Source organism: Seriola dumerili, unplaced genomic scaffold (assembly GCF_002260705.1).
Source record: "Seriola dumerili isolate Sdu_G_001 unplaced genomic scaffold, Sdu_1.0 BDQW01000068.1, whole genome shotgun sequence".
Taxonomy (NCBI): Eukaryota; Metazoa; Chordata; class Actinopteri; order Carangiformes; family Carangidae; genus Seriola; species Seriola dumerili.
The window spans coordinates 3,539,565-3,565,825 of NW_019174323.1; the positions used below are offsets into that span (position 1 = coordinate 3,539,565).

The 26,261-nt window shown below is 39.7% G+C and overlaps 1 protein-coding gene across 1 annotated transcript in view; it reads right to left on the reverse strand.

Annotated features, from left to right (window-relative positions):
- LOC111219698 (ankyrin-3-like) overlaps nucleotides 1-26,261 on the reverse strand; it is a 131,791-nt gene that overhangs the window by 49,819 nt on the left and 55,711 nt on the right. The window contains exons 2-12 of the mRNA XM_022742423.1: nucleotides 21,776-21,877; nucleotides 20,575-20,673; nucleotides 18,227-18,325; nucleotides 15,666-15,764; nucleotides 10,594-10,779; nucleotides 8,534-8,557; nucleotides 5,228-5,326; nucleotides 4,148-4,246; nucleotides 3,544-3,642; nucleotides 3,162-3,359; nucleotides 1,209-1,307 (exon numbers count right to left, since the gene is read on the reverse strand). Coding sequence (XP_022598144.1) covers nucleotides 1,209-1,307; nucleotides 3,162-3,359; nucleotides 3,544-3,642; nucleotides 4,148-4,246; nucleotides 5,228-5,326; nucleotides 8,534-8,557; nucleotides 10,594-10,779; nucleotides 15,666-15,764; nucleotides 18,227-18,325; nucleotides 20,575-20,673; nucleotides 21,776-21,877 — 1,203 coding nt within the window. The remainder of the gene's footprint in view (nucleotides 1-1,208; nucleotides 1,308-3,161; nucleotides 3,360-3,543; nucleotides 3,643-4,147; nucleotides 4,247-5,227; nucleotides 5,327-8,533; nucleotides 8,558-10,593; nucleotides 10,780-15,665; nucleotides 15,765-18,226; nucleotides 18,326-20,574; nucleotides 20,674-21,775; nucleotides 21,878-26,261) is intronic.

Sequence of the window (26,261 nt, forward strand, 5' to 3'; positions counted from 1 at the left end):
CGATCTTCACGACCTGTTTTTTTTTTTTTTTTAAAGATTTACATTTTCAGAAGGAATGAACGGGCTTGAGCTTGAGTTCTACACACAGGGAGGGGAAGTCAGAAAGAATCATCAGACTATCACGTGTAGAAATAGTGGTTGTAGAAAAGTTATTTTAGGAATACTGGGCAAAAAAAAAGAAAAGCTTTTTATTACATGTTATTTTAGATTTGAGTCTGTGATACATGAGAACACAATCCGGTTCCTGATCAGCACATCTACAGTATATAGTATATGACAAATGTATTAAAGGCAGCTTGTCTTACACCCATAATAACACATTTTTTTCAGCAAAAATAACTGACATATTATCAGCCTTTTAGCTAATATGGCTAAACTTGTTAGGAAACAGTTGCTTATTTACACACCCAGCAGTTACCGAGCAACATTATCATACACTTAGCGTCGTGTTTGTGTCCAGCTGATGAATATAAATTCAGTATTCCCTCTCTGTTAGCTCTGTTTTTGGTCTCCACCAGCTCCTGAAGGGAAACACCTGGCTCTTTAGCTGCTAAATGCTCCGCTGTGTCCACCAGCTGCTCTCTAACTGTGTGTGTGTCTGCTGTTCGCTGCTGAGCGGGTAGACTCTATGACAGTGAACTAAAGGGCCGGACAGATAAACAATGAGCCGAGTCTCTATAAAGCTCTTTAAAGCCGAGGAGATCCAGGTGATAATTACCTGTAGCTTCATCACTACAGTCGCCCCCTTTCACATTGTCGTTTGATACATAAATATCAAATACAGCCACTTTAAACCAGGCTGACGTGATCTCACCACCAATGGAACATCCTTTTTTTTTTTACTTATTTTAAGAAAATAAGCAATAATAAACAAAATGACTTGGTAAGATGAAGATTTTTTTTTCTGTGTGTGCAGTATAAAAAATTTCCCTCTTTTATGTAATGAAGCTGAAGTATAAAGAAGCAGAAAATTTAAATACACAAGTACAAGTAGCCGATGGCAAAAGTGTACTTAAGCACAGCTCTTCTTTCCAGCGCTGTGGGAACAAATTTAACCCCAAACAACCCACAGAAAACTTGCCAACTCTCTTCTTGTGATGCTCCCGGAGGTTCGTAGAGAACAAGAGACACACCAAGTCTTTCTTCACTTTAAAAACTGATTACAGCAACAACTGACGGCGTGGAGCTTTCACGCTCTGCACACATACCTCAGTGACTGCCTGTATGGATGCTCCGTGCTTCAGAAGCAGCTCCATCACCTTGACTCTGTTTTTCTTGCAGGCGATGTGCAGAGGAGTGAAACCATTCTAAAACACGGAAAACAAAAATAAATCCACTAAAAAGTTTTTTTTTTTTTTTTTTTTAAATAGTCCTGCGTGTGTGTGTGTGTGTCTCGCAGAACTGGCTGAAGACAAATCTGGAACTCCACATGGAAAATACAGTACAAAGGGGCACCTTCTTTCCTTGTTCCCCCTCCTCTTCCCCTTTTCCCCTTTTTCTTTCACTCTTTCTCTAAACTTTCAACATGCAAACCAGACAAGCATGTGTGGAAATAATTGACTTGACTGTAAGAATGTAAAAAAAAAAAAAAAAAAATTAAAAAGTATGCTGGACTGAAATAGATACTCTTCTTTACAACTCACTCGTCTCTCGCCAGCTCGTACAGTCTGCCCCCTCCTTCCCTCCCTCCTTCTCCTACTCTCCTGACTTTGAGGTTTCTGGCTCAATCCTATGACTTCATTTTCCTCTCCATGTCCTTTTTTTCCTTCTCATTCTCTCTGGCTATAAAGTCCCAGTGCTCTAACCACACCCAGACTTCTCCCATTACAGAACAGAGATGGTTGTCTTAACGCCAAAGACAGCGGCTGTGGTTATAAAGCCTCTTTTGGTGTCCTTGTCTGCTTCCTTCATTCATTTCCTTCATGTTCTCTCTCTCTCTGTGCTGTGTCTTTTCCTCTCCGTTAAAGTTCCTTATATCTCTCTTTTTGTTGTAAAAACAAAAGTAGGGATAATGAGGGAGGTAAGGAAGAAAAGAAAAGGAAGGAGGGAGGGAGAGAGGAAATGAGAGACTTGAAAGGAAGGAAGAAATCTTTGGTTGGTCGGGAGATGAAATCATCAAGACCTGACTGCAGGACTTAAATGTTCCACTGGCACAAGCTTGAGAAACAGTGCAGCTTCAATTCAAGCCTCTGCAGGAATTCATCCATTTTATACTTCAGTTTTGGAGAAAAATTTTCTATCACTTTCCCACTGTAAAGTCTCTTTCAGACATGCATCTCGTTACATGAAGGAGGCGGTTGTTCTCACGTTTAAAATAAGCCCCAGGTCACTTTTCTGTTAAAGTTACGGCGGCTATTTCACAAGAACATTTCCATCCCTCTTTAAACATGGCTCGTGTATGAACTGAAATCTGTCCCATTAATGAAAAGGTTACACAAGCTCAAGGTAAAAAAAAAACCAGAGGGAGATAAAAATGTACTTCTAAGAGCTCTGTAATAAATTTGTCTCCAAATGATCTTTTATAAGAGAGAAAGAAATAAAAGAAAGAAAGAAATTCTGCTTAATAAACCAGAAAATACTATAAAATAGTATTTCATTGATTTCTTTGAAAAAAAAAACCAGAGGGAGATAAAAATGTACTTCTAAGAGCTCTGTAATAAATTTGTCTCCAAATGATCTTTTATAAGAGAGAAAGAAATAAAAGAAAGAAAGAAATTCTGCTTAATAAACCAGAAAATACTATAAAATAGTATTTCATTGATTTCTTTGCTCCTTGAAGTGTGCGACAAGAGGGAGAAAACTCTTGATCAGATCAAGTAATTGATTCATTCAAAGCCCTCCTACATATGATAATTATGCTGGTCCTTGAACTAAACACAGAACAAAATTTCCATCTTTTCACTTCCTCCCATTCCTTTTCACACTTTTGGTTGCATCATAACAAATGACTGAGGAGTCTCTTTCTCCCTGAAGCTACAACTGCATCTCTTTGCTGCCGACCCAAGTCTGATCCTTATCGGGCTCAATAAGATTTTGACTAAAGCGATATTCTGTATTATGCTTTGTCGTTGGACCGTCACTGTCCAACCAGATTCAGGTGTAAAAACTGGGCCAAATCTTATTGAGCCTGATTTGAATCCATATATCTTCCCCATCCTCACCAGTGCCTTGGCGTTGGGGTTGGCCTTCTTGTCCACAATGACCTTTGCCACCTTGTAGTGTCCGCAGTGGGCAGCTACGTGCAGCGCCGTCAGGTAGTCGTTGGTCACGTCGTCCACAGGCACCTCGTGGTGCAGCAGCAGCTGGACGCAGTTGAGGTGGTCGCCCTGCGTCGCCATGTGGAGGGGAGACAAACCGTTCTGGAGGCAAAACAAGAGGAAAAAGTTGTCGTATTTCTAAGGTCACAAGTTAAAATGGCTGCTAAAGCTAATGTGTCAAACGGTCACGTGTCTTGTTGGCATCAGGAAGAGAATGATCTAACTGCTTAAGAAAAAAACTGAGGCAGAGAAGTGAGAATAGAAAGCAGCAAGACAGAGGTTGTACCTTGGTCTTTGACAGTATTGGAGCTCCTCTGTCCAGCAGCATCTCCACCACCTGCTCATGACCGCTCCGGGCTCCACAGTGGAGAGGAGTCAGACCATCCTGTGAGGACAAACAGTGAAGTACAATGTAGGAGCAGTAGCTTCAGGCAGATGCTCGGCTTTCAGCTTAACACCATCAACCACAGTGTCAGCGAAGCCCTCACTGCAATTGCACACAGACTGCAGGATGAGTTTGATGATATTCATGAATTTATTTCTTTTGAAGTATCACATCTTTGTCTATAGGTTGAAAAAAACCTTCAACTAGTAAACATTTGGGCAAACATGAAACTAAGCTGCTTCTGACACCTTGGAGATGATATGAGAACAGTCTGTACAGTTTGTTTGGAACATAAATGGTCATGGATTGGGCTTTACTGAACTCAGAGGTTTAACAAAGAGACACTATCAAGCTCGATTATGAAGTGTTTTCAGCTTTGATATTTCTCTTTTTTCCATCTGTGCCTCCAACTTCATGAAAGTGCAGCATTAAATCAATGGAGTTTCCCTTTAAACATAAACATCAGTCAAAAATGTATATATTTGGGATCAAAATGCATGTCTACCTTGGTCCTTGCATCTATCTTGGCCCCTCTTTCCAGCAGCAGTCGCACCATGTTGCTGTTCCCACGTTTGGATGCTACGTGCAGCGGTGTTATGTCATTCTGTGGAGAAAGAAAAGAAGAAAAAGGAATATATTTAACACACAGGATCCTCACACTCTCTGCTGGTCAGACACTACAACTCATGACATCATGCACGCAGCGGGGAAACAAATACAGAACCTGATACATGACACCAAAGAGCATGTGTTAATGAAGCCTTTTTTTATCATACATATCATATGTCTGTCATTTCTGATTCAGTTAGAGGAAAAACGCTGAACTCATTTGCAGTGCGAGAGGACAAAGATTCACATTCCCCCTCATACAGACTGTACAAGTCTCAGAGCTGCCAGCTGCACACTGATCTGCGCTCTTGCTTTCTTGGTCTTTCCGGTGAAATTTTCCAGAAAGCTGACAGAGAGAGAGAGAGAGTGTTCACCAGAAGTTCTTATATAGGGCTGAGTAGGACTTTTAATAGGACACTATGCACTACGAAGCTGCACCTGCTGAGTGTTATGTATAGTTTACAATCTACTGTATGGTTATATAATCTGTTTGAGGACAGACTGTGTTTCTGTGTGCTCTTTACCAATATGTCAAAACTAATGAGAATACAATGTTAATAATAATAATAAACAAATAAATAATAAATGAATAATAATAATAAATAAAGCTGATTTCAGATGATTCTTTGTTTTCTATCTCATTGATCTTTGACATATTTGATGAAATGACAAAATATTAAATACTTGAGAAAAGAACCTGAATATTACCTATTTGAAAATGTCACATAAAAACAAACGTTTACTAAAGTGTTTGACACTTATATAGATTCACAAACATCCAGCATCTATTCCTACAATCTATAGGATCATGTAGCGCACACACACAATGCTTCCTCCTGCAGACTGACAAGCACAGCTGTAGAATTACTTGTGTCAGTTTTAGATTCCTGCACACACACACACACACACACACACACACTCACACATGTGTGTGTGTGTGTGTGTGTGTTCACCGTCTTTGAAATGAAGCACCTACCCTCGCCTTGAAGTCCACAGCTGCCCCTCTGTTCAGCAGCAGCGTCGCTACATTGATGTTGCCATAGTGAGCCGCAATGTGCAGAGGAGTGAAGCCGCTCTGAGAGGGAGCAATAGACAGACAAACAGGTAGACAGAGAGGAGAGAAGAACAGAATCAGTTGAAGAGAGAACAAAAAGAAGCAAAGAGTGTGTCAAAGCACAATGAGCAAAGCATGATGGGACATTACATAGAGCAGCGGTTGGCCGAAAGCAGGCTAAACAGCGCACAGCAGACAGGGCCTGAGCATGAGTGAGACATGCTTTGAGAAAAATGACAAAACAAATGTGTGCTGATTGTTCACATGTATATTCTAATGCAATCCAGTACAACAGCTCTGTCACATGTTCTACCTTCACAAAGCTTATTACATTCAGTTTGAGTTCACACTCAATAATAAACATATACCTCAATTCATTATTATCTTTGTAAAGGTAGAATTAATGGCTGAGCTGCTGTGTTGTATTGCATTAGATTAATAGAGTGGCCACTCAGTGTATCACTCTACTTTTCTTGCTTAATAGTTTTGGCAAGCGCACCATAACTAAACACTGTTCAGGTTCAGAGTGGATAAAATCACATTATAAGCAAACAGAAGCACGATCAGCTCCTGTCAAATGAAAACCACAAAAATTTAAATACTGGGTGCCCAATTCAGTTTTTGTCTCAAAGAAATCACTCGTTTGGAATATGATTTCATCTGACAGGAAAAACATTTATAAACCAGACATGCAGGTGAGCATGCGTCTGCATTAGTTAAAGGGGTTATTTGTAAGTTTTTGTCTGCCACCAAATGTGGTTTCTTGCTGGGAGTAGGTGGTGGTGATTGTTGCTTGACAAGAGCTTCGGCCGTTGTTGCGTTTACAAGATGAGAGGTTATAATACGTCCTCTGAGCAGCGCTACATCTTCAGGGGAGACTTGAGGCTACAGTGACTCAGTATCGGAAAGTGACGAGACGGGCCAGGGCTAGCTAGTTAGCGTGCTAACTCCAGAAACAAGAGTTAACAACAGCATTGCTTTCCACAACTGGAAACAGCTGTTGGTGAGTAAAGGAATGAAGTTTGATGCTGAACTTTTCCTCTGGACTGGTAAGTAAATAGCTGTTAATGCTAACGCTAGCTAAGTAACAATAGCAAAATTTACAAATAGCACCTTTGAAGGCAGTCTGGATTTACTGGGCTGCTTTGAAGAAAGCGTCAGTTTAAATATATAAACAAACCACTTTAAGACATGAAGCAGAACATGACGCTGTGAAAATGACTTGAATCTGACACACAAAAAGTATTAGTGAGAATAATAAAATATTTATTTGTTTGAGATAATCTTGGAAAGTTCAGTCTTAACTTTGTAGTAAATAGCATTATTTCAAAGGATAGTCAGCATAACTTCAGGTTCATGTTTGTTAAAAATGCAAATCAATAAAATCTATTAGCATGCTAAAGCTAAACTGAAGTTGTAACTATCACTTCAGCTGAATGAGAGCCTTTGATAGACGGATGGTCACATTGCACAGCCAAATTTAAATTCAGTTCATTCAGACCACAGCAATTGACAGCATTTACAACACTGAAATAAATGTAAAATTCAAGAGTGCGAACATCACAAGCAAACATCCAAGAAGTGCAAAGAACAAAAGCACTCTGTCTTGTTGATACATGTGGCAGATATTATAGTAACTGGAGGATGATCACATTACAGAAAGGTGCTGCTGTGGATGGAGAAAGGGAAGTCGGCTGGGAGAGGGAGGATAAAAAAAAAAACGTGTAGTATATTCTGACAGACATTGACACAATCGCCAAAGACGAGACGGCTAGCTGATGCAAGTCCTGCTGTGAGTTTTTATTTTTGAATATCTTTGTAACCCGGCACAGCTTGCAACATGTTTACTGTTTTACATGTCAGCTGTTTAAACTGGTCAGTGATAACATGATGCAGAGAAACACAAGAATGTTCTGAACCATTTACAGTAGATGAGGACAAAAACCTAGACGGTGAGGAGGTGAAGGATCTGGCGTTTTCTGGCCAAACCAAAAAAAGAAAATCCCTTTAATATCCACTATTACAATATGTTAGTTCTTGTCCTTTGCTTTCTTGCTGAGAGTTAGACGATAAGATTAATATCAGCCTCATATCTGTGTGTTAAATATGAAGCTTTTGTACAATTTAAAGAAACAAAGAGTTAATTAATGAGCTTTACAGGGGCTGGTGGCTGGATTTTACGAGCTATTGACAAGGTAGGTTTGTTGTTCACGCTTTCCCCCCCATTCAACAATTGTGTACACTATGTGTTGTACGTCTATGTTTTTTTGTTTTTTTTTGTAGCAGGCCTTTATTTGGTTTATATCAAAGACAGGTTTTTATTTCCTGGTTAATGCAAACTCAAAAACTTGTTTACCTGCTGTCTTGAAAAAGTCAGTATTATGTCCATGTCCGTGTCCACAGCACTAACTCCCCACTCTGCTGCTCTCAGTGCTGCTTGCATTCATTAAATTGAGTCCTTTCATTTTTCCTGATCAATGTTAAGCTACTGTGAACGCTTTTCACATTAAAAGTATTCCAGGTTTGTGGTTATTGATAAGGCTTTAAAGTGAAAAATCCACAGGAAGGGTTCAGTTTCATTGATGGCAGCTTAATATCAGAAAAGTGGAAAGATTTAATTTAATAAGTGGACAAAAAAGATTATTTCTGTTAAAAATAGAAACAGAATAGCAAAGTTGTGAGTACAACGTGACTGTTTATTGCACTGATGGGATTAATGCCGTGGAAATGCAATTTAACCCCCATCAATATTTTTTTTTACTTGGCCTGTAGTAGCGACTGGCCTTTATTTGTTCATGCTGGCCACAGGCCTCGGCTTTTACATGAGAGTTTATTGTACATCACTGAAAAAAAAAAAAAAACGCTGCCTGAAAACTAAATGGTTTCATAAGCTCTAGGTACTGTGTATTTAAGGAAACTAAAATTCTGCTATTATTTATTACATTTCTGCCCCAGAGCAGCGAGCCAGTGCAAACACACACAAAGCAAAGTCAAAACTGCGATGCAGGATTAAAAACAGGCAGGTGAAGCGCTGTCAGCAGCAAAAGCATTCACGCCAGCGTTTAACATTCATGCCAGCAGACAAAAGGCTTTGGCTTTGCAGTGGTGACCATGAGTGAACAATGAGAGGAGAGCTGAGGAGAGGAGAGAAGAGAAGGGAAGAGAAGAGAAGAGAAGAGAAGGGAAGGGAAGGGAAGGGAAGAGAAGAGAAGAGAAGAGAAGATGTACCTCTGTTGTTCTATTCACCATCATCTAGAAGGGAAAAGGGAAAACGGGGGGAGCGGTAGGGTAAGAAAAAAAGGAACGTATAGAGGGAGGAGGAGGAGGAGGAGGAGGAAGAGGAGGAGAGAATGGGGTGGTTAGTGCACCACAACAACTACAACAACAACACCAACACCACGACTGCACCAAGCTGTAGGATGGGCATGTGAGAATGTGGCCGGAGATAATGAGAAGAACTGAAAGGCAACCACACAGAGGTGCACACGACTGGATGAGGGACTGAGGTTCTCCCCTATAGGCTGTTATTTGTTCTGCTAACGAACACAAGGAAAACATTGTTTCTTGCTCCAAGACTTTAAACATGAACATAATCTACATGCTTGTTTGTCCAGCATCTTTGCCGACTTAAATGCTTTCTCAATAGGAACTGACAAAAAACAACATCAAGTTCACAATAAAAACAAACACACAATGACAGAAAATGTCTATCCGTGTTATTCCTATCCCCATGATATATAATATCTTGACTATTGGGCACAACTTTCTGTCATTCCTTTCACTGAACCGTTGAATGAGAGTTAGCGTTGTGCTACAGGTGTATTACCTTTTCTGTTGGGGGGGATTAGAAAAATCAAAGTCCTTTCAAATTGATTTCAGTCTGATAAAAAAATATCAATGCTGTATAATTTGCTGTATTATTAATATAACATGATCCTTACTTAAAATGACATTTACTTTTTCGTTATTAGAGACCTTGTACATCGTACATATTTGTATGTACGATGCATCATCATTTAATAGAGCCATATGTAATATTTATTTCATTGATGTTTAATTCTAGTCTAATTTAAGAGATTATTGAGGCTAAAATATATAGATTTAATATTTTTTTACCCACAAAAGACGAGGTTGCAGCATTTTGCTCAGGCAGTTACTTCAGTTGTTAATAGCCTGAGAGACAAAACTGCGGCCAAAATAAATGTTTCAAATTACTCACCACTGTGAGTGTACAGTAATAACCGAAGGGGACTCAGGTGAGTGTATCAACATTTTTCATCCATATTTGAATTTAGAGTAAAAAAATAAACACATAACTAACAGCTAAACTCAGTTAGTACAAGTCCTAAATCATGAAGGTTTACACAGTTCACTGAACGAAGGTCCAAGTATCAAAGACACATCCTGTCATTTCACAAAGTTTAAAATCCCATCAGACATGATGAGTTAAATTACCAGGGACCAAAGGGAATATTTCATCCCCCACCTTGTCCTGTAATGTTAATCCAGTCAGAATGGTGTTAAGATATTGTTTAGAGAGATTTAAGTGAAATCTAACTCAAAGTGTAAAAACGACAGAGACAGAAACAGAATTTTACATAGTGTTAATTACACCCTTGGAAGTAGATGATGAGGGAACACAATGTGTCACACATTGGACAGGGTAATGTGATCATAACAAGTGATGTCAGATAAAGTACTGTAGCATATCCAGCAACTTTACTGAATCTGGCCAGTGAAGCGAGTAACAGTTTAGGCTAATAAAATAAATAAATAAATAAAGTCACCGCCCCCTCTCTTGTCTGTAGACGACAGATGAACATCATCTCCTTTTAAGGAAAAGTTTGACATTGTGGGAAATATTCTTATTTGCTTTCTGCTGAGAGTTAGTTGATGAAATGAACGCCACTCTCACTAAACTAAAAATGAACCAGCAGCCAGTTAGCCTAGCTTAGCACAAAGACTGGAAACAGGGGGAAACTGCTAGCACGGCTCTGCCCATAGGTAACAACATCCACCTACCAGCATGTCTAAAGCTCTAATATTTACATGTTCTATCTCATAATTTATTTCCACAAAATATCTAAGAAAAGGAAACAGACCTGAAGCAAACGGTGATTCAGTGAAAGGAAAAACTGAAAGTCACACCCATAATTCATGCAAGGCATCATGGGGCTAGAAATAAGGTGAAGAGAGTTTTAACCAGGAAAAACATAAACAAAATCACTTCCTTTCTGACAGCAGGTCATGATGGGAACTGTAGTCCTGCCTATCATACAGAGCGTTACCTTTGACTCCACATCAGCGTTGTGGTCGTTCTGGAGGAGGAGGGCGGCGGCCTTGGTGTCATCTTTGCGTGCGGCGATGTGCAGCGCCGGGAGGCGGACCTTCCCCTTGGTGTCATTTTCCAGTAGGAGGGAAACCACCTGGTCATGGCCCTGCTGCAGCGCCACCGCCAGCGGAGTGAAACCATCCTGTGGACCAGCAGAAACAGTAACACACATCACTGACTCTGACGGATATGATATAGTACAAATAGATCATGTGGATACTTCATGTTTCCTAATATCCATAAAATCTTTACATAGTTTTTCTTTCCTTATAGGCCTCAAAATGATCAAATGACGCTTTACATTGTTTGGGAGAGTGTAGTTGTCTGCACATTGCGTCAGATACAATAAATACAATTATAGTACATTAACAAGACTAAGAGTGGTGCTTTGTTCTACAGCAAGCGAACACGCTATGTTTAGCAGGTAATGTTTACCATAGTCACTTAGTTTCATGTATTAGTGTGTTAATTAGTACTAAACACAATGTATAGTGGTATTTGGTAATAAAAGTATTCAAATTTTCAGCTAATGATGGCGCCATATAAAAAGTCAGGGGATGATTTAAGTGATTACCATTCATCTGGAAAATTTCAGAGCAATCCATTATATAATTGGTGAGATATTTCACTGAAAACCCCCTCATGGCAGCACCAGATGAAAAGTCAGGGGTTCACTCCACCACAGTCATTACGATTTATCCTCTGGAGACCATGAATGCAACATTATAATGGCAATCTGACATTACAGTCTGGACAGGATCTTTTTGGCATCTTCTGCTTTAAAACATCATCCAGAGGACTCTAACTGTTTTGTCTGACTGCTGTTTTCACTACAGCCTTCGTCCTGTGTAGGGCTACATTATACATTATAATCAGACAGCTGCCTTTGCTGTCTGCCTGTTAAGCAGAGGCTGGTCAGCAGCGGTGCCGAGCCTCCAGAGTAATCTTAATATTCCTTTCTCATATCCAAGCACTGCAATGTGTTTTTTTACACAGCCAAGCACACTCACAGACAGACACACACTCCTGTCTCCTCCTCCTGTGATTTTAATACCAGCTGCAAGTTTCACACCAACAAGCACAGGGCAAAACTAATGGCCATTTGGAGATTAAGGCATTTTAGCTAATGTCCTAAAGATACTTGAAGTGCACGAGCAGCAGTTCAGAGTCTCACTGAAGGACAAATCGAAAGGAAATTTAGCTGCTAATGGGCACAAACCAAGATGCAGACCAGATGAAAGTGACTCTGCATTGGAGCTGCAACAGTCAATTAAATGATTAGTCATTTGCGGAAAACTGATCCGCAACCACTTTGATAATCAAATCATTTTTTGAGAAAAAAACGCTAAACATCTGCTGGGTGCAGCTCCTCAAATGTGAGGATTGATGATTATCTGTGCTGTAGATGACAGTGACCTGAAGATCTGCAGACGTCACCTTGGGCTGTGGAGGTTATAATGTGTATAACGGCATTTTATACCATCTTCTGACATTTTATTGATAAAACAAATAATCAATTAACCGAGAAAATAACCAGAAGATTAATCGATATTGAAAATAACTGTTATAAAACAGCATACTAATGTAAAAGCATAGACATGTGGGATGGTGTGCACACATGCACATGAACACACATACACACACACTGATTCATCCATAAATGAAAACAAATCAGAGGCTACTAGCAGCAGTATCTATGAATCATCAAGGAGGAGGAAAGATTCCTTACAAGTAAAACAACACAGAGATTATATGTGTGTGTGTGTGTGTGTGTGTGTGTGTGTGTGTGTGTGTGTGTGTGTGTGTGTGTGTGTGTGTGTGTGTGTGTGTGCGCACAGGCATGTGTGTGTTTACACAGGACACCGACTGTCTGGATAAAACCAACTCAGCATCAGTACGCCCACACATCAAAGCAGATCCTCCCCACAGAGAGCCTGCATAGCTCACACACAAAACTGTAACAGAGAGACAAACAAACAAACACACCCATGCTAACACACGCGTCTTCATCTTACTATATTCGTGGGGACCTGTCATCGACAAAATGCATTCCCTAGCCCCTTGCCCTGTCCTGGACCATCACAACCGCATGCATAACCCAGTTCTGAAGTCTTAACCCTCAAACAGCCCACAAAGCTGTCAGACCCAACACACACACACACACACACACACACACACACACACACACACACATGCAGACAGGCAGACAGACAGACAGACAGCAGTAAACAAAAAGGCATTAAAAGGGGGCTGCTGATCTCAATCTACAAGCTTGAAGACTAACCATGACACAGCATATTGTTGCTGAAACTAGAACAAATTACAAACCTAAAAACTGCAGCAACAGGAGTCCATTAAAATGAATCAAATCAAGACAATAGCACAAATGAAGCTATGCATGATATGACAAGTTATCTTCATTGTAACGGGGCAGTTAACATGCCACAACATGCCTCACAAAGTGAGAAGCAGCTTTAATACCAGACAGAGACACTACTGAGGACAAATGTGGATCTACTGCAGAATCACTGCAGAGTGTCTTACACTTCCTGGCACTGCAGTGCATTGTGTAATCTATGTAATTTAATGCTCAAAAATACAATACATGCAATAACAAAAAGATCAAAAGCAGACATAAGATTAGCAAAACAAAGGCCTTGCTCATCTATTCTGCCTCAAAATGGTTAAATATGAATTATTAAACACCGGGAGTTGCTTCAAACATGGATATATATTTCCCCACATGAATAATTCATTCTGTCTCCCACTGGAGGAGACTGTGAGGAGGAGGAGGAAAGACGGAGGACGTGTGGAGAGGAGAAGGAGGCAGACAAAAGGAGGAATGATGGAGGAGGAAAAAGAAAAGAGACGAGAGGGAAGACGAGCAGGGAGAAGAGATGAGGTGGTGAAGTGAGGGGGAAGAAGAAGCACTGCTGCGAAGGCGTTTGTGGATTGTCAAGGAGAGAGGTTTGTAAACATACACACACACACAGACACGGACACACACACACTGATAAACAAACTGAGATGGATGCGGCTTCAGCTGAATATTCAGAAAACACAGGCAGGTGCGTCATCACTGCCTCCATGTCCTTACAGCTGAGACGATCAGACACGTCACTAAACACAGTCAAACTAAAGCAGAATGATTTCTCTTAAAGGATGAGTCTGATGATGTGAAAATCATTTCAACAAAACTAACCCTAACCAAAACCAACAACAAACTCATGCTACTAACAATATACTGTCATTCCTCTGAGCCACAGAGCTCTAATATAAACATACGTATTAGCCAGATGCACTTCATCACCATGAACAAGAGCACTACAGTTTATTTTGATCCAATTCCACATACACTGTCCTGCTGCCTTAAATACTTAGTAGAACAAATGCATTATTTATTCCCAATTGAGAGACATTTGCAAAATTTACAGTACACAGGAAACTACTGAGCCATTTTTATACATGAGGCCAATTTTAAAACATTTATGTCTTTTTGGGCCACTGGGCATGGAAGTCAGACTCTATAAAGAGACAGACTAACACATGAGCTGTGCTCTTTTCATTGGATTTTTCATTGTAGCCAATAAGAAAAATGTACGAAAGTTTTCATCAAATAAAACGTTTTTTTTAATTTGTATTGAAGTGTCTTGCACATGCCAATAATGTCAACTTTTTACATACATTTTTAAATCTGACTCCCTAAACACACTTTATGAACCCTTTATCTGCACACACACATATTTTAGACTCAAAAATGAACAGGCTAAAGTTTGGTGGCTTCTTTTTTTTTTAAAAGTTATGATAAATAATTTGCTGGTGGGGTTGGATATGAAACCTCAGTATTTTATTTATTTATTTTTTTTACATAATTCTGTTCATAGCAATGAGCATCATAAACTGTCCAGTGCCGCAAGTCGCAGTCAAATGTCCCATTCATCATCTTGGGATCCTGAATGACTAGCCCACTACAGCATACTTCATAGCAGCCTTTCATGTTATTCATAACTGTGCTTAGATATTTTAAATGTATTTATTTGTTTATTAAACAGGAACCAATCAAATAAACATTGTTACATACAAATAAGCAATGAAACTAGAAATCTAGCTGAAGCTAATTTGCAGCTTCCTGTTCCTGGTCAGGCTTCTGAATCATGTTACTTGTTGATACTGTGTCCCTGATGTTTGTTCTCATCTTTGTCCTGTATTGTGTTTCAACATTTAATATTTAAGAAGTTTGTCTTATTTTGTTAAATAAAAAAGGGGAGAAATAACTTCATAGTTAAGTATCATAAATAGTCAGTATGATATTATTATATATATATTGTCCATATAATCAACATTTTTAAACCACACAAAAGCCGCTTACAATTACACCACAGAGCATAGTACAGAGTTAAAATCTAACTGAACAGAACAGAAATGATACTTTGCAGTAGTGGGAGGTGAGAGTAATCCAGGTGTACTGTAGAGTACTCTTTTTACTTCTGTTTTGATAGCACACACAAAACTTTATTGACCAAAATGAGGATGTGTTTGTCACACTTTAGTCTGGCAGCGGTGGCAGTCAGTTGGCCGCCTGCCGGTGCTCCTGCAGATGATGGATCGCTCTGACACGCTCACAGCGTAGCACCCTGCTCACACCACAGACGACAGACCACTGTAACGTCACCGGTTCCTCCCTCTGCAGCTGAACACAGCCAAGGTCACTCTGAATGAACACATCGCTACACTGCTGACTCCCCTACCCTCCTTCACTCTTACCATAGTAAACAATGACTTCATACAGTATCTTATTCACTCTCCTAAATGAGCCACTGGTGGCAGGCACCTATTAACCATTTGAAACAAAGAATCTGCTGGTCATAATGCTGCAGTGTAATTACAGGGAGGCTAAATGAGGGCTGGGATGACGGGTAGCTATTAGAAGCTGTGAGGGGCTTGTGAGCATGTGCAGACAGGCGTTAAAGCGTATATGTACACTATATTATCTGTTTGTGCTTGTGTGTGTGTTCCGAGTGTATTTACCTCAGTGGCGATGCTCTGACTGGAGCCGTTGTCCAATAGAAACTGCACCACCTCCAAGTGATTCTCCTGCGCCGCCATGTACAGCGGAGTGAAGCCATTCTGGAAAAGAAAGAAGAAGAAAACACTGGATCAGAGCTGCACTCTTCACTGTGATGTGTTGTGTATGTGTGTGTGTGTGCCCTGTGTTTATGTTTAAGGACCAGACTAACTAGCTCAAATCATATTGCAATTATGTTTGGCAGATATTGCGATTACAACTTTTTGTTGGGTCTTGTAGCAAACACAGATTCATTGTGCAGCCCTAGACCAAACTGTCCAAACCTCTCCTCTCTGTTTTATTTATGGTATTCAAACATTAGATTTAACTAATGCACTTTCTGTGAACAAGAAGGCAAAACATACAGAGGCAAAGTGAAGTCAACAAAAAAAAAATTAAAATAAAATAAAATAATAATAATAATATACGAGATCCTGCTCTAATAATTATGAGAACATGTTGTGGTGATTATCAGTCATCGCTATTTGAGAATATGGGGCTAACAACCAGCGCTGTATGTCCTGTATGTTGCTGGAAAATCAAAACCACTCTCTTCAAAGTGATACGATGATCTATCCCATTAATATCTCTGCTTGCATTAGGTCATTGCGGGCAGTCTTGAAAATCAATAAGCAGGACTGCTTTATGGCAATATTGGATTTACAGGGTTTTCACATTAATCTGATGGAAGTAGCTTGATTGGTCAGGTATTTAATTTACTGGGTCAGCCAAAGATAGACACCCCACCATCAGGGTTTTTTTTTTATCAATACATAGTTGCTTAATGGAATTTCAAGAAAATTTGCTTTGTCATGATATATTGGTAAGATTTTATCATCCTCTCCTACTTCAAGGCAGGGGTGTTTTTTGTTTTTCTGACCTCTACAACTGAACATACTGTCACCTCTGTACATACCTCACACCTGATAACAGCACAGATAAAAGCTGATCTGGAGCTGGAGCTGAAGAGGAATATATGTGTGTCTCTTAGTGTGAGTGTGTGTGTGTGTGTGTGTGTGTGTGTGTGTGTGTGTGAGAGTGTGTGTGTGTGTGTGGGGGGGGGAGGGCAAAGAAAACTGATCTCCATAGCAACACAAGAATCCAAAAATGACATCAGCATGCAAAAAATCTCCTCTTGCTCCTCCTCCACTCGTCTTTGTATTTATTGCTGTGCCGCTGCTCTAATACGTTTCACAGTCAAAATGCAGCTATGACCAAGGACACAGTGCAATTTACAGCCATTCATGTGTTAATTCAATTATATGAAAGCATTGTAGTTAGTGGTACTGTTTGTACTGGACTGCATCATCTTCAGAGGTGTTTCTGATACTCTGTCCCCCTCATGTATGTACAAAAACTTCACTATATATTCTCCACTACTGAATTCTTTCTCATTTCCGACAATGTCAACAATAACTGAACATTATAAACACCATACAGATTAATGCTGTGTCAGAGTTGTTGTATAGGTGTACCTGATAAGGTGCCCACTGAGCAGACTACTGGAGAAACACTTATTGTAACAACATTGTAAACACACTCCTCCTCTCAACATCGATACAGTGATCCAATAAAAAAGCTCTACCTTTACAAAGTTTACAATATTATTTTATTTTTTTTATTTTTTTTGTCAGAAATGAGTGAATTCAATCATATGTTCACTACTGAGGTCATGGTTAAATGTGGTGTTGTACTGGTACTGCACTAATGTTTTTGTCTTCCCTATTTACAAACATGAGGAGGACAGAATATTAGAAACACATTGCGATCATGCAGTCCACCTCTAACTATGACCACGCTGCTGAAACACAGAGTACAACATTCAGTGTAAGTGCATTAATGGCTTTATGACAGTGTCATTATATGCATCATAATAGTAGACTGTAGAGCAGAACAGTAGTAATGGATTGCATTAGATTGTACCTAATAAAGTGACCACTGAATATATACAGTACATTCTATTGAAAACTTGTCAAGTGCAGGATATCAGCCGTCCCCGCTCTGTGCTTTCAATAGGCCACTCTACTCTAAATTATGCTTTAAAAAATAAATAAATAAAAATAAATAAATAAAACCTAATGATTCAGTTCAGCACTGAAGGTCATAGCCCCATCAATAGCAAATTAATTTTCCTCCTCTTTACAGCTGCAGCCAAGATTTTAACACTGACTCTGTTATGGTTGCTGTGGTAACCAGGCCAGTGTGTGTGTGTGTGTGTGTGTGTGTATGAGTTTGTGTGTGTGTCGACTACTGAATGTGGGCCAGGCAACACTGCAGAGCTGCTGACACAGCACACACACACACACACACACACACACACACACACACACACACACACACACACACACACACACACAGATGGACACTGTGTATAGTAGTTGCGTAGACATTCATCTGCATGAATGCACACACTCAAACATGGATTTCCCGCAAAGATGATTTCACAATTCAACAGCTCTATGTGCGTGTGTGTGTGTGTGTGTGTGTGTGTGTGTGTGCATGCGTGGGTGTGTGTGTGTGTTACCTGAGACTGTGCATTGACGTTGGCTCCGTGGGTGACGAGCTCCTTCACCACCTCCGTCTGCCCGGCAAGAGAAGCTATGTGGAGCGCTGTGTTTCCTTTCTGTTGTGAAATAACATGAAAAACATTTGAATTCTTTTTATGTACTTAATGACTTTATCAGTAAAACAGTCCGTCCGTCAGTCTGACACTCTGACACTCTGTCTGTCTGGGTTTAGGTCTGAAAATGTTGCTTTTCTTCATCAGCTGCACAAAGGAAATGTTTTACATAATCTTATTTTCAGTTAGTTTAGGGTTTTACTTTCAGGCTGTACAGCACATCATGGCTCTAATTTATATCCCCCCCCATTTTAAAACGCTGCTGTCTTTATCTTAATGTCATGTTTTTAATGCGGCTGTGTGATGCCTGAACGTCTGCCCATGTTACTCAGTTACATGTCTTTAGTGATAGGTTTCAATTCTTTCTTACTCTCAATTTCAGTGACAGTAAATAACAATTAAACACACAGAACAAACAATAATATAATAATATTAATAATACTAATTAATAATAATAATATATAATAATATTTTCAAACTTATGGAATACACAAGTTGACGAATGTATTCAAATGTAAATAGTTTTTTCATTAGCTTTTACTGTTTTTTCAAGCTGATATCTAATCAATATGAATTTAAATCTACCTCTAAAGACAAAGTGTTGTGAATGGAGAGCTTTCAGACCCTGGAATGAAAATAAATCTTCGGTGGTCGAGTCAAATCATCAGAAGAAAAACAAAAGGTGAAGCAGCCCCCCCCCCCCGGACACAGAGTGAGGATCAGTGACTGGTTGTTGGCTGCACATGTTCACAGCTCATTTGCGCTTTTGTCTGGCTGCCGACTGACCGACCGAACATGCTGCCGCTCTGCCTGACTCACTGAACGCAGTCAGTCCACAAAACCAAAACGTGAGAGCACACTGACTGCGAAATATTGGCAACTCTCCTCAACGGAGAGGAGTTGATCTGACGATAAAGTCTGAACAGTTGCCAAACCTAGTGAGAAAGATGCTCTGTAAGCAACACCTTGCAGTCCTTTATGTCTGAGTCCTACCAGCATGAAGCATATGTGCTGTATTTTAAAATTATTGTTTATAAAACTGTCTGCCTTCGTATGGCGGTGACAGAGTGACGGAAACAGAGAAGATAAAGAGGCGGAGACAGTGGTGGGGACATGCAGAAAGAAAAAAAGTATAATGTAGACTATTAAAAAAGTGAGGTAGAGTTTGTATGAGGGCGAGTCGCATGTACGGAGCCCGTCATGGAGACACCTGTTGTATGTGTGTCAGCTATAGGAAGCAGCAGCTGTTGCCGTGTTGTAATTCCTGCTGCCACTGGAACCTCCACATAAACACCTCCCCTCATTCCTCAGTCTGAACTGCTGTATCTCCTTTTCCTCTCGTGCTTCACCTCCTCTACTGCAGCTGCAACTCACTTCACTTGACCTTGCCTTAAGGCCGCATTGCAAGAGAACAGGAAAGCACAAATTCATGTAAAGATATGTAACTATACTGAATGTAATAATGAATAAATGGTTGACTGAACATAATTTACACTAATCCTCTCGTGGATGGAGTAAATGTGCAGCAGGAGTGCACAAACAGGGGCTTCCACCTCTGATTCCCTAATAATCTGTGTTCACGTGCACTTTAACCTGCATTCATGATTTACACTGATGTATTCTCACCCTGTAAAGTTGATGTGGTGAACTTACTAGTAAGAAACTTACTAGACTTAGTACGGTGCCCAAACTATTGCACATGCCACAATTACTGATTATCTATTTTTATTTTTTTTTATTTTTTAAGTTCACGAAAACAGTGCATTAACATTTGAAATAGGACCAGTTTTTAATGCCTATTTAGGGCATTTTTTTTTTTTTTTTTTACTTCTATTTACTTTTAAAAAGTATTCACCTAAATATGTGATTTGCCAAACTTTGCATATAAGTGTTCATCACTACCAGCTCACATAATTCAAATACACCACCCAGCAAAGACACATTTATGTCTGGAAACACACAGGTTAGGTCCGTTCACTAAATCAGTTCACTCAGCCTCCCTGCTAACACACACACACACACACACACACACACACACACACACACACACGCGCGCGCACACACGGCCATTTATCTCCTTTACTGTTGCTTAAGCAATGTGACTTTGAGAAGGAGCTGATGCAGCAAACCACAGTGTGTGTGTGTGTTTGTGTGAATTCATGCATAGACCGAGTGTGTGATTGTGTGTGTGTGTGTGTGTGTGTGTGTATGTGTGTGTGTGTGTGTTTGTGTGACTCCTGGGTGGCACACACCTTGGTAGCTGCGTCCACATTGGCGCCCTGCTTGATGAGCTCAGCCACCACTTCCACATGGCCCTCCTTCGAGGCCAGATGGAGAGCGTTACGACCATTCTGGACAGGGAGGGAGAGAGCGAGCGAGAGAGAGAGAGAGAGAGAGAGAGAGAGAGGGGAAGCACTTTTAAAATGAAGAGAAGGGGAGAGATTTAATCCTGTAGATAATGTACCCTTTCTTTAAACAGCCGAGGACTCGGTCTGAATGTTTTATACTCTTACTTAGTAACACTGAACATTATCAGGTCTAAAAAAAACCAACACAAACAGAACTAACTTGGTAATGAAACTATTTATTTAAGTATTAAACCAAACCCTCTCAATACTCTGTGTCTGTGGCTCATTCATTCAACCTGAAGACAAACATCTTTAAAAGGTTTCTTTAGCTTTAGCTTTTTACAAAACATATGCACTTTCCTAAAACATTTTTCCGAGACTAGTTTCTGCAGTGGATTAGCACAGATTAAGTTCATGTGGGATTGAGTCAAAGTAAACTCCAAAAAAACTGTAACTACAGCGTGTGTGATCATGGTAATGAAGGTTCACGTCACCCAATGCAACAGTGAGCTGTATCGCACCAAGGAGTGAAGAAGAGAAAGAAGTGTTTGTTTTTTTTTAATTGTTGACCAGAAGAAGAAAACGGAATAGCCTTGTCCTTTAAAGTATTAAAAGGTTTCAACACCAAATGAACTTGGGAGACATCATGGCTGCTCAAAAGTCAAATCAACCTCATGGTGCCACTAGTGGAAATGGAAAAGTCAGTATATGATCATAGTGATTAAGACTCATCCTCCGTGGACCACGAATGTCTCTACAAAATTTAAAGGGAATCCGTCTAATAGTTGTTGAGATATTTCAGTCTGGACTAAAAGTGGTGGCCCCTCTGACACTGTCATCCATTCAGCCATGCTGCTAGCATCATAAAATAATTTAGCCAGCCATAAAACTCCAGCTTTGGCTGAGCTTGGAGCTTCAACAAGGGCAATAGTGTAACAAGGAAGCGACTATATTTAGTCATATTCTGAGGATCTCTACAGACTTTACTGAGAGAGCACAAAATCAGATTACTATCACCGAGCGCAAGCCCAAATTATTCATCACTGTAAACCGAAACGCAAAAGCAGAGTTGGAATTGGAAGTACACTCTTGTTACCGAACTCACCTGATTGCAAATGTTGATGTCGACTCCATTCTTCAGGTAGTCCAGAGCTTTCTCTAGGTTCCCGGCCCGAGCTGCTCGCAGATAACAGGCGTTTACGTCCGTCTGCAGGGAAACACAGAGAGGAACAGGTTTGTTTATCTTCACCTGAATAACACAACATGCAGATGAGAAACATTACTGCAGGTACATGAAAATGAAACCTGGTGGTCTTTAAAATGAATGAATATATAAAGAATATTTCCAAATGTCATTAAAAACATAGAAAATATATATTCCAAAACAGTGAAGCTTTGACTGCGTCTTTGTGCAAATAAGCATAGAGTTATTTAAAAACAGCAATTACATATTTTTAATAACTTCTTCCAGGCTATTTATTATTTTGCAAATACGGCGCCAATATTTGCAGCATTAGTCAGAAGCTATTATTTATGTGTCATAGCCTCCCTACGAATCCCTGCAACGAGAGATAAGTTGAATAAATCCCTCAAGGCTTGTATGTTATTAGCTGAAGAAACAGGGTAAAGTTTGTTCGGGAAAACCTTTGAGAGCTCACAGAAGCTGAATGAGAGCCAAAATAAAAAAAAAATAAATAAAAAAAACACATTTCAACTAGGAGGTTTGAGGGTAAAAGAAAGTGAGGATACACTGTGTTCAACATGTCTGCCTGTTAAAACACTGAGCCAAGAGTAACCATCCTGCCAAATCCAAGCCCACAACCAAGGGATTTACTGTTCGATAAGGTTTGTCTGCTGTCAACATGTGATTATATATATTTATATACAGTGTAGATACAATGAGATCTCTGCATTAAGCTACAAGTCAGAAAGGCATCCGCATATTCAGAGGAAAATATAAAATGTAGCAAGAGCGAAGGTTTGGTTTCAGTGGAGGGTGGGCGGGAGCTATATTGTGGAAAATGATATTTGTCTTCAGCAAACAACGTTATAGGATAAGTGTCAATACAAGAGGAAAAACATCGACAAATAACAATTTAAAATACATAAATAAAGTAAAAATAAAGTGCAGTAACAGAAAATGAGAAAAGAGCTTAGTCATTTTCCTATATATGTTTTTTTTTCAATTTGCATTAGTTACATTCAAAACAATCTAGCAAACAAGTAAACCTTTGCCTACTTAAAATCATCTTTAGTTTCCTTGAGATGACAGATGATGTTGTATTAGTATCTTCACAACAAGGAGCTCAGACTCTATTAACCCTAACTAAAAACACAGATTCAATTATATGTTTCGGTTTACTCTCATTACAAGACTAAAGAAACCAGATAATATTCACATTTGAGAAGCTGAAACCAACATTTTTATATATATAATTTATTAAAAACCAAGATTAACCAACAAACCATTTACCAAAACAGTTGAACATTAATTTTCGATTCATTGTAAAATCATTGCAGCTCTAAAAAAAAAAAGAAAAAAAAAAGCTAGTCTCATCTGAACTATGGTGACTAGACAGTAAGAATTTAGTAAGAAAGTGAACCTGAAATAGAGTAATAAGGATGAACACACACGTCCACTCCTAACATCTCCTGCATGCACCGGCCTTCATGACTGAGTGTCTTTCTCAGGGGAGGAGCAGCAGCAGCAGCAGAGTCATTTTATAGTTAACCTGCAGTTTATCAAGCTGAGCTGAAGATTTTTGCAAGAGGGAACTAAATATGCTGTGTGTGTGCATCCGTGTGAGGATCTCAGGGTGTGGCAGAGCGGCGTAGGAGTGGGTGCATGCAGGGGGGGAAGGGGGGGGTTTGTAGAAATTGAGCATCGGGAGGAGGATCGTTGAAGCAGAAGGACGGACTGAAACGTGGAGAGGAACCAAAGGCTTGAAAAACACGGGGATGACGAACAGACAGGAAGGCAGGTAGTCGGTGTGTGTCTCCGATTTCATGATTGCAGTGCAGTGCTACAGTCTGCCTCACCCATGTGGTCAAACAGATAACCCACACAGGATTAGCACTCAGCAATTACCCTGCAATTACCCTGTGCTAGAAAGAGCGCACGCACACACACACACACACACACACCCACACAAAAGGCTCTAACAGGCCGACACTGTAATATCAGAGGTAGTGTACTCTTAGTTCTGCATCTGGGCTCATTCACAAACTCACTCTCACAAGCAAACTCTGTGTTTGATGCAGGATACTGAACAAACATTAACTTCATGAAATCCAGGACAAGTGAGTTCACCAAACTACAATCCTGTTCAAGCATCACTGACAGAATTTATGTTTTTAGGGTCTACAAGTTGATGCTCATATCTACTACGAGGTCATTATTATTATTATCATCACCATCAAATGACCAGATAGTAATACAACAGCTTTTATGCAAGACTACATAACTCTTGCTCAACGTCAACCTCTGGGTCCTCAAGTCAATATACAATATCTGTAAATGCTGAAAGAAGAGTCCAAGGGTTTGTTTGTTTTTTTTTTGGATTTTGCCTCTTATACAAATTGCTGTACCTTCTCAGTGGAAGGTGTCGGGGCAGTCTGCAGCTGAGGAAAAATGCAAACACTACTCAGAGCTGAAAAATTCATAAGTCCTCTGAATTTTTGGGTAAGAAAATTATTATTTTTTATTAATATATATATATATATATATATATACATTCATAAAGTCAGTATTTTAGATTAACACTGGTGTCAAAAGCTATTAAAGCCTACTGTGAAATGCTATCTATGGTAGCATATAAGTAGTAGTTAGTTATATTGTGTGTACATTCATTGACTTGAGTTGGATTCAGTGGTTGTCATCTGCGGATCAGGTATTTGTTTATGCCTGAACTGAACGCTCCATGCTTCAAAGTAAAGAGAAGAGAAAACTGAGAGTAATTTATGCTTCTGTGGCATTTAACGACTCGTCTTGTGTAATATCGTGCTCGCCGCACCACAGCCTTTGTTATTGTAGACGGACTGTTGGCTAAAGCTGATCGCTGAGCTCATTTCCCACTCAGTGAAAGGATGTTATCGGAGTTCATCATCACACATACACAAACACACAGTGTGTTTCGAGTGTCAGCATCCAGTCAGTGGGGCAGAGAGTAGGGGGTTTACCGGGCGCCAAGCGCGGTCATGACACAGAGAAGACACACAGGCTGCTACAAATCTCTCGAATACAGTTTATCATTAACAGTACTGCTATTATCGGTGACACTATTTAGCATTTTAAAGCAATATAAAAACATCGTTTATAATTATAATGTAGTTGAAAAGGGGATATAATGGTTTAATCATGTATTTGTCAACAACTGTAACTCTTCCTGTGGGCACACGAGTGAAGCTGCTGTATGAGTAGATAATGAGTGATGATATAATAAAATATAGATTTACTTGTATAAAACATCTTTATAGTAGAAGTTATAAATGTTGACAAATACTGTACATTAACAAACACTTAAAATGCTAACTGGCCAACATCTAGCCCCCCCTTTTCAACTTATATATTTGTTTACATTTTGCAAACTGGCACCATAATAAGTATGCCGAATTAGCTATTAACAGTTCCTGTTTGCAATGCACTCATGGGTGTACAGAAATATATCAGTGGATTACTATGATACTGAAGACAATTTAAAAACATGATGATTCTCAGGCGAGTTCTGCAGTTTTACAGAATGTCTTTTCTCTGTGATTTCTAAGCATATTCTTGGAAGGAGATGACGATATCCTGGGAAGTGTAAATCACACTGGATCTAAAAATACGTGTTTCATGTTACGACTGTCACTCCTTAAAGTACCTTAATTGCCTCCATGAGCTGTGTTAATGTAAATCCCCTCAAATTCAAGTTCCTTTTTCACAATAAAACGTCCAGTGAGAATCGTTCCTGCCACTGTTTTATACCCGAGAGGCAGTGTGCTGAGGAGGTTTTTTTTTAAACCCTGAGAAGGGTTGTAAGGCACAATGCCAGGCCTTTTAAGTTAAACGTGGCACCGGGCTTGGCTGCTCATAATTCAGGGCATTATCAGAATCTGCTGTTCAAAGCCTCACCCTCTTAGAAAGTGCTCTGGCCAAAGAGTGCAAAGACTATTTCCTAGTTTTGTAACCACAACTTTAGGTTTTCATTACATTACAGACAGAGCTGTCAATGTCTCTGTGTCTTTGTCAATCTTTGTAATTTGAACTGTTCATAAATAATTCCATGATTCTTGGACGGTAAGTGTCTGACTGCATTTACAATACAAATACAGAGACTGATGTCACAGCTATGGAGTGTGTTCAGTGACTGAAAGGAACAATGAAATCAAGGGAAGTGAAAATCTAAACGTTTGTACTGGATCCCTTTACACATGCAAGGAGGGTCACGGATCTTCAGTGCTTTACAACAGCACCACCGTATTTACAGGCCTGCGTGGATGACTACATGACTGTCTGTGTACTGTTTGGTTTTGCCGCATAATTTCAAAAAACAGTGAGAAAAGAAAACATTATGATATGAGCAGGTAAAGACAGCAAATGCTGCTGGATT